General features: G+C 43.6%; 1 protein-coding gene across 3 annotated transcripts in view; it reads right to left on the bottom strand.

Moving 5' to 3' along the window:
• The window catches only part of LOC143352420 (uncharacterized), a 58,431-nt gene that overhangs the window by 7,710 nt on the left and 35,773 nt on the right, over positions 1-14,948 (bottom strand). For 2 of the 3 annotated variants that reach the window (XM_076784894.1, XM_076784902.1), the window contains exons 2-5: positions 3,207-3,449; positions 2,019-2,323; positions 1,240-1,311; positions 79-302 (exon numbers count right to left, since the gene is read on the bottom strand). In XM_076784894.1, the coding sequence (XP_076641009.1) occupies positions 79-302; positions 1,240-1,311; positions 2,019-2,323; positions 3,207-3,344 (739 nt within the window). In that variant the 5' untranslated portion in view covers positions 3,345-3,449. The remainder of the gene's footprint in view (positions 1-78; positions 303-1,239; positions 1,312-2,018; positions 2,324-3,206; positions 3,450-14,948) is intronic. The other variant, XM_076784911.1, reaches the window with a different exon arrangement.

Here is a 14,948-nt window from a genome sequence, read left to right as displayed (position 1 = left end):
AGAAAAGTTAGGGACGGATCAACATTGTTTTCCGGGAACGATCACAAAATTTTGGGGGAGGTCGAGAATTTTAGTTACCAAGAAGTCGCAACAGGCCGGTCAAGAACGCCTTCAGAGACTGCGAAACGCTGAAACAGTGGGACACCAGCCTGGCTTTCGCCGTGACCACGATGAACCTGGTGGCCAAAGCGAGGTCCCGAAGCAGAGCATCCCGTCTCCTGTCCCGCCCACGTTGCAGTAAACCGCTCAATCTCCATCGATGGGTCTGTCCGGCGAAGTTTATCGAGTCGACTTCGAACTCCCTGAAAAACGAACGAATCGTCAAGTTGGTTCACGCTCGGGCATGGAAGCGACACGAATCTACTGGTTCTCTATGCTCGTAAACGAAACAACATTCACATACACGAGTGGGTTTGCGGTTTCTTTCTTTCTATTTTTTGTTTGCTGGGAATACGAAAGACGAGAAGAGGGAAGAATATGTTGGGGACGTGTTGTTTCAATGAAACCTCCTCATCCTCCTCCTTCTCCTCCTCCTCCGCCTCCTCCTCCTCCCCCGTGACGTTATAGTGCGTTTCTTCCCCGTGGCGTGTAACGCTAACAAGCTATTAACAATCCTCGTCTATCCACACATTGGTAAAACCAAAACCAATCGACTAGATTGCAAGCACGCTAAGAGGTTACAAAGGAAAAAGGGTTCGGCGAACGACTATGTACAGCAAAGTTAGCTATGAAAATAAAAGATTTACGGCAAGCTGTGTGGACTATAGCAAAAAAAAAAAGAAAACACCCAGAATCACCCTGCGTATCGCAACGCTCGACAGTGGATTCTTGCGAGCGAAGGTAGTCGACGCTTCTTCGGTTTCGAGCGATCCACCAACGCAAGGAGAAAAGCTGAACCTTTTTGTGACAAAGCAGGGTCATCCCGTTCAACGGTATGCTGTTCGCGTTGCGTTTGGCGTTATCTCGTTATTTTTTTTTGTCTTATTTTCTGTGCTTGTATCGATTTCGCGTCAAGGCGAGTCAGGTGCGGTGGTGCACGGTACCACGACAAAACAACGATCATGCTGTACGGTAGAGTCTTGGTGCTACAATTTCGTCTATTTAGCTTTGCGGAGGGAACCCGGAGTCCGTCGTCAAAGGTCACGAGAACGAGCGATTCCAGTCTCTAAGTCACTGCCACGAGAGAGACTATCGATCTGTCGTTCGGTGAATATTGTGTGACGCTGATGCATGACATACCCGCATCTTCGAATGCTCTCCAATTGAGTGGCATTCAGCTTCTTCGGTTTTCCGTACTTCTCCTTCTGAAAGCTTTACAAAAATCGTTAGAATATCCGTGTTGCACAGAACGGAGGTACGAGAGGCCCTTATCTTTCATAAGGACGGTGGGGGGATAACCGAGCGGTGCGGTTCGGTTCGGTTCGGTTCGGTTCGGTTCGGTTCGATCGGGACGTTTTCCTTTTCAATTGTCTTTTATACGCTAAACTACCTACGCTACAGCGCGCGGTACATACACCTTGACACGGGACAGATAGACTAACGTAAACGGTGCTACAGCTTCGTATATTCTATTCGTATCGGCAATTTTCTATCGTGGAACAGAAGCGTGTTGTACTTACATACCTGTGCGGTATACCTGAATCAGAATCGCTAAATTCTAACTCTACGCAATACGCTCGCTACTGGTGTCGTGTTTGGAGAAGCATTTTTCGAGGGCGGGACTTGAAAACTGTCTTGTAATGATCGTTTCGAGCCCTGATCGAGGGACACCGAGGAAGATGGATGGTTCACCCAATGCAATGGTTGCGCAGCGAGAGAGAAAGACGCTGGCGGATCGAATCGGGAGTATCGGGAATATCGCGAGTAATAGGGAATCCTCGACGATTCGATGGAACACAATTAGCGGAACTTGTGCAACTTTTGTGGATCGAGGACGTATCCGATTGCAGTCGGAGGGGACGCGTCGCAACGAACGGACGATGGAGTAAACGGATCGGTGGATTCGCCGGAAAACCTACCCTCGCTTGCTGATGCTCTCCAGCTGTTTCTTGGTCAATCTCCTGGGTTCGCCCTTGCTGTCGACGGCCACCGAATCCAGCTCGTCGAAGCTGGGCGCGACGAACAGGTCCCTCAGATGGTGCTTCTTCCTGGCGAGCGTGTCTTCCGGTTCCGTGCAAGTGGACAGCGGCGGCGGAAGCACGATCGGGAACGTTCTCCAGTGGTAGAGGAATTGCTGCGCCACCTCTTTGATGTTGTGCACCAGGGCCTCGACCTCGGCCGGAGCGCCACGCAGATGCGACGTGTCGAACTCCACCGGTTCTTTCTGCGATCGGCCAATCAAACGAGAGAACAACGGGAAACATAACACCAGTTATGTTATAGGTCCAGGTTATCCCTTCGGGGACGACTGTCAGTTGCATTTTTGTACGATCAACATTTTATCGTGTCAACGCGTTCGCTGCCATCAATTTATCGAGTATGTCCAGAGCATCTCCTTTACGAAATATTGAGATAATATCATAAAAGATAGTCATCAAGTCTTTAAAAATTGCTCTGTCATTATTCAAAATATTTTGTACAGTATTAAACTTGTTTGTATTTAATAAATTACTAAACATTTCAGTATTGTACGAGTAAATTCCATTATTTTTCTCTGTATAACACGAAAAAAAAATGTTCTAGGTCGGAAGAAATGTTTCGTTTCGGAGTTAAAGTAGCTTCGAGTGCAAAGGGTTAAGTATTATGCTTCGTACAACGACCGTAGACAGTGAAGTGTATAAAAATAATTAGACTATCTTTGAGGAAATCGCGAGAATATGGACGTCACAGATGTATGACGGTGGCAGCAAACGTGTTAAGTGCAGTCATCAGTTGCAATACAGGACAGAGCGCGTTCGTATTGAAATTGTCCGAATTTTGCGTGTGCGTTCCGTCAATTGTCTGGCATGAGCGCAATCACCACGATGTTTGATTTTTCCATCTTTTCCATATTGGAACTTATGATTGGACCAGCAAACGGGGCAAGACGGAGCGTATTAGATATATTAATTTTCTGGAGATTCGGACCTTATGATCGTAACAGTTTGATCTTGTGTAGCAGAGTTTGATATATTCTGTCGGGTCGGTGCGATGCACCGACGTCGTCCCCGAAGGGTTAACAGGTTTCCTCCGAAGAGGAGAGGCGAGAAGTTTCGGTGAGAAAATACCTCTGGCTGGAGTCCATCTCCGTTCGGTCGGTGATAAGGATGGTGCGCGTAGGCCTGATGATTCGGTGCCGTGTTGGTGTTGACGGTGTTGGTTGTGTTGGCGGCGTTGGCGGAAGCGGAGTTCAAGTTGTGGGGCATCTCGCGCGTGAAAAGCGTGCGCGGTGGCTGGGGTCAGCTGCCCCGTATCCCGACAATCTCCTCATACACCATGCTGCTGGTCGTCACCATTTATCATTCCACGTCCTGTGCATTTTGGATTCGTTAGTCCCTGACCGTTTACTTGTTCGATTTCCGCGTGTTTCAGCGGCGTTCGAACGTTTCTCGATCGGCGAGGCCGATTTCGCACGAGGAAGAATAGCATTTCGAACGGCCGGACGAACATAGGAAGAGACGAAAGCGCGGCAAGTCGTGGCGAGTCGAAGCGGCATGCAACGAGGGAGCCTCGGTTCAACGCAGGCTCCCATTAACCGATTATACGTCCATTAAACGATTAACATTCCGAGCATTCCGGTCGCTGGTCGCTGGTGGCATGAGAGCTCGGATAAAATCGACTTTTACGCCGTTTTCTTCCACCGGACTCTGCCAACGCGATTTCTTCATCGGTCGCTTTAGAGTCGAGTCGGAAATTCGCGATTATAGCAGACGCTTCTCCGATAACGTTTGACCGTGGCAAAGAAACTTTTGAGGAAGAGGGATCGATTCGAGCAAAATCCTGGCTAACCTTCAGCGCGATCGATCGCTGGCCACCTGGCCACCTGGCTACTCGGCTATCTGGCCAAACATGATAGCGTGTCAGTGGATGCAACAATGTCGATGGCTCTTTCGAAACGAAACGAAACGAAACGAACGGAACGGAACGGAAGCGGAAGGTGGACGGTATTCGGATCGCTTCCAGATTCGACCTGGCCGTGCCGATGTCCCGATGCGAAACGCGAGACGATTCATTGGTATTCTGCCAGCGTGAGACAATGCGACCGGTCGTAGCGCGAGGATAGAACCGGGACGTGGTCTTCTCTTGGCACGGAGCAAGGATGCTTTACAATAATTGCTACGTGTAATTGCAACGAGGGCTCGTTTATCGTGCGCGACCGAGCAGGTCCAACGAAAGTTCTAAGAACCAGAGATCGAATCAGTGTTACGAATGTCTATACTTTTACGTATTTATTTGATTAGGTCATCCCGCGAGTCCTATCGTGTACATGAACGTTCGTACTCTGTTCATGCCATGTTTTTAAGCATAAAATTATATTCAATATTATAGTGTATAGGATTACGTATCACATACAGTAGCGGATATAAATTTAAGACGATTATACGCGTAATATACAAGTACTGTCTTTCTATTCTGTTTGATATTTCAAAGTAAGACAGGTATATGTTTCATCTCCTTCATCTCAATGTTGTGATCGTCAAATGTAAACAATGTAGAAGTTTCAGTCGTTTGTTTCTACTGAACGTTTGTGCGCAGCGGACATTAGTTTAAGACGATCTGTCTAACAAGCAACATCTATTACGCTCTTTCTATAATTTGCTATATAAATTTTGAAATCGGAGTCTGGCATATCTTTCGTTGGTTGAAGTTTATATACAGTGGAGAAAAGTATGGGTAAGTCTCGGAGTTTGCTACCAAACGAAAGAGAGCAAATTGTAAGACCGCGAAAAGAAAAAATGACATTTTCCAAAATAGCAAGTCTTGTAAATAAATCAGAAACGGCTTGTAAGCAAGCGTGGTACACATTTTTAAAGACTGGTTAATATTCTGATCGATCAAGAAGCGGAAGACCTCGGAAAACAACTGCGAAACTGGATCGTTGGATTCACCGCTTATGCGAAAAGGACCGCTTTCGTTCTGCAAGTGTTATTGCAGTTGAAATAAACACGAACAGTGACACAAACATTAGTGCTAGAACTGTTAGAAGTCGTCTGGAAAACTTCCATTTAAGAGGACGAAGACCCCGGAAGAAACCAATGCTCAGTTCCAAAAATCGGAAAATGCGACTTGCATTTGCTAAAGCTCACGAACATTGGACGAGTCAAGATTGGCAAAAAATACTATTTTAAACCAATGTGTTTTACCCAAAATTAAACACGGGGGTGGTAGCGTTATGGTGTGGGCGTGTTTCTCTCGCAACGGCCCTGGACCAATACGTCGTATAGATGGAATTATGGACCGTTTCCAGTATATAGACGTGTTGAAGAATACCATGTTACCATATGCACACAATAATATGACTCATAGTTTCATATTCCAACAGGATAATGATCCCAAACACACAGCCCGAGCTGTGAAAAATTTTTTTCGTGAAGAAAATATTAACGTACTACCGTGGCCTTCGCAGTCACCAGACTTAAATCCAATTGAAAACTTATAGAATATAGTAAAGAAAAGTGTGGCAAATTATAAACCAAAAAATCTTAATGAACTTTACTCTATAATACAAACGGCTTGGAATACCATTCCTGTTGAAAAATGTCAAAAATTAGTATATTCGATGCCGAAAAGATGTGCCGAGGAGATAAAAAATAATGGATTTTGGACAAATTATTAAAATAAAACAAATATTTCACACATTTTTCGAATGAAATGTTTCCTTTATACATAGTCTTAAACTTTTGACCATGAAAATATAATATAGATTTGTTTTTCTTTTGCATATTATTACTATTATGCTCAGAAACATAATAAAATTTTTTGTTGTCAATATGTAAACAAACTATTCATCTGTTACCACCAAAATAAAACCACTGTATTTATGTTTTTCATGTCAATTGAATTATTACTTCCTTCTTTTCTTTTCGTCTTAAACTTTTGTCCGCTACTGTATGTTATACAAGATTGTATAAGAGCGAAGAGGGTAGTCCTCGCCAAAGTCGCGAGACGATACTAAATAATAATGATAAATTTATGCCATATTTTTATAGAAACTTTCCCGGCACGGAACACTGACGAAACCAAGTGGTTCTCGCCGACGACGAATCGTTGGCTCGTTTCGAAGGGCACGTGGACGAACGACTACCATTTAGAAGGGACGTCGTCGAAGACAACGCGAATGCATTCGCACGGAATCGGAGAGACTCGAATGAAACTGATCGAAACAATTTCTGGAGCACTCGAGCCAGCCCCGACTCGCAGTCACGAACCGCGATCAAGTGCGAAATGAAATACGAGCGTGTCGGCATTGATTTAGTGGTAGCTCCGAACGGTCGGGTCAAGTCGACTCGACTCGCGCGATCCGACCTAGGACTTCGTTTCTACCGTTGCAATGTCTGGGCCACTATTACGATTTTTGCACAGCATTTCTGCCAGTATTTCGCATCGAACGCTGCTAGGAACGCGGCATCGAACCGAAATCCTGTAGACTGAACGGTTGGCTGGTCCACGCGATCGTTGCGAGTAGATTTCTACTCGCGATCGAAACGCAACGTCGGAGAAAAAGATGAATGGCCAGCGATCTTTGTTCGCGATACCGCGGGCCTCTTTACGACTCCGAGATCAAGCGTTTCGCGTCGCTCGGTAGGTTGATCGCGGTAATTGCACGGTATCACGGGAGAGCTAATTGGCAGGATTGAGAAAACGATACACGGTATCGCGTTTCCACGCGTAGGTTACTCTTGACACGTTTCTAAGCGTCGAACTCGATGCGGCGTCGGTTAGAAATCTGTTAGAAGGTAGCCATCGGTCGAAAGGTTGGAAGTCGTAAGAGTAAAACGCGCATCGAGTTCGACCGCCGATTAATTTATCTCGCGCGATAAGAGATAAATGCCCGGCGACCAAAACCTTTCGAAGCGTGCAGAACACGATCGCGAATTGGGAGGGCGTTCCCCGTTCCGCTTCGTATTCCGCTCGCTTCGGAGATCCCGAGGACCCGGGGAATGAAAAACGAGGAAATCGAAGCGACGATAGGAGATTCGTCTCCGTAGCAAAACTTAAATTTCTGTCCGCAGTTTCGAAAGCGGCCGGTCGATACCACGGGATAGATCGAGGACTCTTTCTCGAATTTTTCCGACGCGATGGTCCGATCGCTTTCTATTAGAGCTAGCACCTTTACCCGGGGATACGAGATATCCCGGGAAGACTACCCAGGTATCTCATGAGACAGCCGAGTCCCCGGGTATCCGAGTATGTCATGAGCTCTCTCATCTGATTACAAGAGCTATTATTCCTGAGCCGCCGCGCCGCACAGTGGTGCAGATTGGAAATCGTGTGACATTTTTGTATAACTTTTACGCCGTATGTGATATTAACATGCAACTTGAACCAAATAATGTTGAACTGCTAAGCAATGGATAGGTTAAAGAAGAGTTGTATCGCATTTGTTGTTGTTCTTATTGTTACTATTATTATTATTATTATTATTATTACACTTTTTATGTTAATTATTTATTAATTCTAAAGCTTCTGCCTCTAATTGCCTGACTTTTTAACGGTATGATTTTATTCTAATACTGGATATGTATGGATCGGATGCCAAAAGTAGTCGATTTAATATATCTTAATTTGTTCATGATCTTGAATTTTTCCGTTTGTTCCTACATCTTATGCTTATGTTTCTTGGGCCTCCACTGAAAGTTGCCCTATTGGTAACAACGCATTTTCTATAATTTCCGTTATTTTTTATTACTTCAGTTATTCAATTTTTAATTTAAGAACTCCTCTCCTTGCAGAGTTTCATCAATTGATGTGATACCGCGTCCAACGTTAATAGCTTTAAACAATAATAATTTGAGCAGTGGGACGAGGGGGAATTAACTCTTTCATGATTATTTAGAGGAAGGTGTGCCGAGAATATTCCAATTTGTTAAAATTCGGGATTCTTTGGAATATAAAAGGTAATCCCTGTCAATTGCAAGAAATTTGAAAAATTTGTTATATTTCATACAGCATTGCTTTTTCAGTAGATTTTATACGGTAATCATTAATGTACGGAGCGGTTTCCTACCATGAAAGAACGCTCTATAACCGCTAGACACAAAAACAGGGTTAACAAATGCTGCCGACAGAATTTGGTTACCCTGTTTTTGTATCTAGCGTTTATAGACCCTCAGCGTCTGACCTGCCTAGTATAATCTGACCGTTATCCGAGTATTCGGTTCATTCTTACTTTTGTATGAAATAATAAATATGAAACGATTAATTATTTAATAATGAAATATGTTTACTTTTGTACAAAAATACTAAACACGAATTGCTTTGTAAATATTAAGAAAATCTGCCATCAACTATTTCATGTAATAATAAGAATCTAAGAACGTTGATACATTATTTTAACCCTTATCGGACGCTACGACCACAGCGACAAGGGACTGTTGTCACGTGAGAGGTGACTCACGACCGTTAAGGGTTGAATTTATTAAGATTCTTCGAGAAAATAAGTAATCGTAATATGTCTTCTGCTTCTTGCAATTGATCCAAACAATTTTGATTTTTCATAAAGATCAGCCATTTTTATTTAGCATAAAGATACCCGGGTAATTTTTGTTTACCCGGGTATCAGAAGTAACAGCTCTACTTTCAATTTCTCCGGGAGATTCTTGAAACGAGAAGTCTTTTCTAAATGTTGTCCTCGGCGATCGTCGCGGTGAGCCAAGTAATTAATATTTCCTTTAATCGCTAAACAAAAAAAAAAGAATTTTTTCACTCGAGAGGAAGAGAGAGAGAGAGAGAGAGAGAGAGAAATGGAGGCAATAAACAAGGACGAGCATGAAAAATCGGGAGTTTTCGCGTCGAATCGGCGAAACGGTGCGATCGAGCGTGTACGGACCTGTATCAGACGCATAGACTGGAATAGCCGCGGCGTTTTAAGGTTACGAGAGCTTGCGCGAGCTTCGAAGTGGGTCAAAAGGCAGTGTGGCACGGCGCACGGTGCACGGCAACCTACTTGGAACGTATTCGAGCAGAGTCGTAAATATTCTTTCTCGCGAATCTCGTTCGCGGTCACCTCGTTTTCCGGGCGATGCGAAGCGTTACCGACTCGTCTACCGATGCGATTGCACACCGTTCCACGAATCGAGTCGAATCGAATCGAATCGTCGCTGATCCGCAGATCTTCGATCGAACGGCAGCGTTTGCGAATGAGCGATAACGCGGATCGCCTGGGGATAGGCTCGCACCGCGCGTCATAGGACGGCGCGGCGCAACCATAAGTGAAATGAATGCCGTCCATTCATGGAAGCGCGGAGAGTACTCGGAGAAACTCGGGACGATTTCCCGAGAAACGGTGGCCGTTTTTCTTGGGTCTCGCGAGATCGTCCAGCGAATACGAGACAATTGCCGCGGGTAAACGGGGAAACGGTGAAACGGTGAAACGACCAACTGGAAAAGGAACTCGGAAGTCCAGGTTCCGTGGTCGCACGGTTTTCTCAATGAGACACTCGATCCTGACTAGCGTCGATGCGTTTCTCTTGCTCTTGCTCGTGCTCTCTTGTTCGCGTGTGCGAGTACGTGCTCGGTCACGCCGCGTAAAGTTACAAGAACGTCGCCGGTACAGACGAGAGAACGAGTCGCATCGCGTCTCGTCGCGACTGCAGTGACTGCACACAATGAAGGCACGGCGGACGGATCGAAGGGGAGCGTGTACATCGTGCAGCTCCATTGTGAACGCGAGAGCCGGTCCTCTGGTTTCAACATTTCGGCGTCCGACGACCGACGAGCATCGAACGACAAGCGACGAACGACACTCGAAACCAGACCGGGTGAAAATGAGATTCGTGACAATCGTTCCTCGAAATCGATTCACCTATTCGAACGGTTCGTCGACCTCGGCGGACCATGCTCTTTCCGATTTCTTTCTTCCCTCGACCGACGCGGCCGTTTTTTCTCTCGAAGATCCGTTGCGCTACTCTGCCGCGTATATGCATTAGGGCTGTTACTTTGCTTCGAAGGTCGAAGATTTCGAAGCTTCGAAGCTTCGATTGCAGAAAATTCGAAGGTGATGAAAATCGAAGGATCGAAATTATTGAAATAATTCAAATAATGAATATAGAAACATATTGTGAAAATTTATTCATTTAAATCATTATTTTAACAATAAATAATTGAAATAACAATTCGAATAATGAATATAGAAACAAATTGTAACAATTTATTTATTTAAACAATTATTTCATCAGTGAACTATCGAAATGATAATTCAAATAATAAATATATTATCTTAACAATAAATTATTGAAATAATTCAGATGGTGAATATAGAAACAAATTATGAAAATTTATTCCTTTTATCCGTTAACTGGAAACGAATCGAAGTTTCGAAGTTTCGAAGGTGCGAAGCTTCGGAAAAGTAACAGCTCTAGTATGTATCTCGATCAATGCGGCAAGTTTCGATGATTTGGGTCGAACGAGTCGTCGATGCTGCGTTTCCCTTTGTATCGGTATCGATCGGACCGACTTTGCAAAGTCTTCCGTATCGGGAGAGCGTCGAAAGAATCCGCGTTTCGGTAATTAGACCCTTTTGAGGGCTTCGCAAGAACGGACAACGCTCGAATGAAGACACGCGAAAGGGGAGCAAGCAGTGATGTTTCCGATAACGATGCCGCCCGGTCCCATCTGCCGGCTCGTTATCGGCGCCGATTACGCCGAGGCAAAGAGAAACAGGACCTTCGAATACGTTCGGATATCCCGAGGAGGCTTTCTTAATAACGACAGAACATGTAACAATGCTCTCTCCCATCGAACGGAGCGACACAACGCGATTTTTATAAGTCAGATGCATTTCAGGGAGCTTCGGAGAACGGCCAGGTAATGGAACAACCCGGATCGATCGGTCGGCGAACGAACATTCCCAATTTATCGTTTATCGTTTATCGTTCTTGATGCCTGCGGATTCACCAAGAAATATCAAGACCCCAGCCCCACCCACCGATAAAATTCCGATGCTCGACCGAGCTTGGTCTTTACGAGTCAGACTCGTGGTAAGAAATTTGGGCAAATAACAATAAGCACGAGCCTGTCCCGTGGTACCTCGCCTAAACGTAAACAACACGAGTCAGGCTCGTGGCTCGCGATATAAGGTTGCATGTCATAAGGCCTATACAATTTGCACAAGTTCGAGCAGACGGCTAAACAGTTAAATGCCTCGACGCGTGACCGTCCTTCTTGTTTATTGTAGCTTGAGCAATCGACAAGGAGCTAGAGCCGCGCCCGAATGTTCCGATGCGTCCCCCTGCGCCCGCGAACTCGGGCAAAATTATGTATCGAAAAATTCTCCTGCTCTTTTCGCGGCTGCACGGTGGAAATTACTCGTGACGCATCACTATCCACTCCTATTCTGCAAACAAGTCGTCGCGAGTTCTTTTCGTTTCGACCGCGAGTACTATTTGCACGTACATACATTCCGCGACAAAAGTATAAGACACCTGCGATTTTAGCGAATATTTTATTAACACTAATTTTTTGTAAAAGTTTTCGTTACTAATCCAAAGAATCAACTAAAGTACACACGTTTCCATAGCGACAATATTGTTGAATTAGATTGAAAAAAGTTTCATTAAAATTTTTAATTTTTGATCAAATAAGGTGCGACAAAACCATACATAAGACAATGTATATTTTAGGTAAGAAAAAGTAGGTGGAAGTTAATGAAAAAGATTTTTTTCTATTCATTAGTAATGTGTTGTGCCACCTCTATTTTTTATACTTTCAATTATATATAATTTGGCCCATTGTTCCTCAATACGAGTTTCCAACTCAACCACCGACAAAAACTGTTTCCCATTTCCATATACAGCATGTGCTAAAATTCCCCAGATGTTTTCTATTATATTTAAATCTGGAGACCTCGCAGGCCATGGTAAAATTTGTATATTCGGTCTTCAAAATATCTTTTTACACGTTTCGCTGTATGCACAGCGGCATTATCATGTTGAAAAATATAACTTTCACATGCAATAGTGCTGGAATGTCGCGTTAATTATTCTTCTAATATTTCTATATATTTAATTGCATTCATGCTCGTGTTCATTTTACGTCGGTTCTCACGTGGTACCCTATTGCGACCCATACCCTGATGCCGCCTCTGCCTATTTAATTTGAAAGACCATCCAGTCCATCTAAATTGAAACGTTTTTCATCTGAAAAAATAACTTTTCTCTACTTTTTTTTCCACTGGAGATGTCTTTCCGCAAAATCTTTCCTGGCTGCTTTGTGTCGATTCGTAAGTGGCGGTATTTTCTGCAATTTTCGTCTTCTTAAATGCTTGGCTCGTTTAATTATCCGTTGCACATTATGAATATTGGTGTGAACGCCAGCTTCCGCTGTAATTTACCGTGCTGGCAAGCTAGAATTCGACGCTACCCTCAGAATGCCTCGTCATTGTCGCTTTTGGACGTCCACCAGGATGTTTTTTTTCCCATAATTCTCTCTACTTTTTAAATAATTGAGCACGGCACATCGACTTCGCCCAATCACTCTTGAAATTTCTGAAATAGAAGTATTCTTTTCTTTTAAATTTACGATCACTCTCGTTTCACTGTCTGTCAGCTTTTTCCCACGCGGCATTGAGTATAAGATCGACTGAGGAAAAGCTACTGTCTTATAGTTTTGTCGCTACGAGAATAGCATGTTTACATAGATTTCCCAAGTTCTTGGAATTGTAGCCTTCGATATTTCGTAGAACTGTAGAATATACTTCTATATAATGTAAACAATATTCACTATGAATGAAGGAAGACAAAACTGAAGACTTGCGTAGAATATTCATCGAATTTCGCACATGTCTTATAGCTTTGTCGCAGTGTGTATGTACAGTGACTCCCAAAAATATTCGGACACTAGCTATAACTAACTTTACGACTTGATCATTTGTTTGTTAATAAAGCAATCGTCCCGGGAATTGTTTCTGGCAATAAAAGATCTATTAATGTTGATAAACATAAATAATTTATTTGAAAAATATACATAAGTTCCATAATAAAAATTAATAAAAGACATAATGTACCATTTTTGGCTCACAAAAATATTCGGACAATATTAATTTTTCAATTTAGATAATGTAATTTAGCATTACAAATTTAGGTGACGTGGGGTAAATGAAATGATATGTGACGCGATGGTTTTACGGGTAACAAAAAATATAGTTTATTCACGAGAACTGTTTAACAATTAACAAATAATAAAGACTATAAAACACAACGAGAAAACTTGAGTCCATGAGAAAAATGCGAAGACCAAAATATACGGAAACTCTATGTCGCGTATAACAAAACCGTCGCGGGTGACTCAGACTAAAAAACTTTCTGGAGCTATCGTTCTCCGCGAGAGTCCAAAGCTTTCTGCCCTTCTCGTTTCTGAGGCGCGTTAAATAATGTCCCCGAAAAACCGTTAAAATTGGGAGAGGTTCTCCACCCCCACAAGGGCATGGAGAAAGTTTCCTCCCCCACACATTGCATCCGGGGACTTCACTCTTAAGGGTACTGTAACGATCGAGCCGAGGTTCTGGCAATCGCCACTTAAATGACCAAGCCCTCAACCCGACCTCCCATGGTACGCACTTGAGAAGGATGGAATTTCCGCGTCCGAAAATTCCACGTTCCCACGCACCATGGTCGCCACAGTACCCCCTTACCAGTGAAAACGCCAGTTAGAACGAAAGAGAAAAAAAAAACTAACTAGCTGACTGGTAATATTTACAAAGTAAGAGCGTTTTGCTATACACTAGCTTGCGCGTAGTCGCAAGTGCAAATCCGGCTCATTTACTTAAGGTACGCGCCTTAAATCTACGAAAGAAAAAAAAAAAAATATATATATATACGGCAAGAAAGAAAAATTAATACGACTATACGCGTAAAAAGAAAAAAATTGGATACGTATAAAACACTAATGCTAACTGTACAATTTACCCCGGTAAGGATAAAAACAAAAATACATCTAGGACCTAAAATTACTATATACAAGATCTTGAAAAAATTAATACTACCTAGTACTACTATATACACAGTCTTAACGACTATACATATCCATTTATTGCCGAAAAAATAAAGAAAAGTAATACATATACGCACTCGTACAAATATATACACGTGTTGCTCAAACACCGTCTAACGTAGGCCAGCCTGAAAACGATCAGGGAATCGAACTCTTCTACCTGACCGTCGTAAAACAGGTCTGTCCTCAGTACGGTGTGTTGCGGTCGTGTCGGTCGTACTGTGCGTTACTGTTGTATCGTCTGTCCATGTGCAAACGATAGTTTGCGGAGGGTTTTCGTCAATGTCATCGTTCAAAATGAAAGCCGGTTTCAACCTGTCTATTGAGACCCTGACTTCCTTGCCCTTGATGTCGATGACGAACGTTTTGTCTCCGCGTTTAACGACACGAAATGGCCCATCGTACGGCGGCTGTAACGGACTTTTAACCGCGTCGTGCCGCAAAAATATATAAGGGGACGTAGACAGTTCTTTAAAAACAAACGTCTTACGTGTACCGTGGCGCGTGGCTGGCGATGGCTTTAACTTCCGGAAACGTTGCCGAAGCCGACTCACAAAATCCGATTGTGAATCTTCCCGACCCGTGACAAAGAATTCTCCCGGAAGACGGATGCCCGAACCGTAAACCATTTCCGCGGAAGACGTTTTTAAGTCCTCTTTATGGGCTGTGCGAATACCGAGTAGGACAATTGGTAATATATCAACCCAATTATCCGTCTCGTGGCATTTAATCGCTGATTTCATTTGTCGGTGCAATCTCTCGACCATCCCATTAGCTTGAGGATGATAGGAGGTCGTACGGAGATGAGATGCACCGATCAT

This window comes from Halictus rubicundus, chromosome 1, assembly GCF_050948215.1.
Source record: "Halictus rubicundus isolate RS-2024b chromosome 1, iyHalRubi1_principal, whole genome shotgun sequence".
NCBI classification, from domain to species: Eukaryota; Metazoa; Arthropoda; class Insecta; order Hymenoptera; family Halictidae; genus Halictus; species Halictus rubicundus.
The sequence above is the reverse complement of the archived record's forward strand: the minus strand, read 5'-3'. Positions and strand labels throughout refer to the sequence as shown.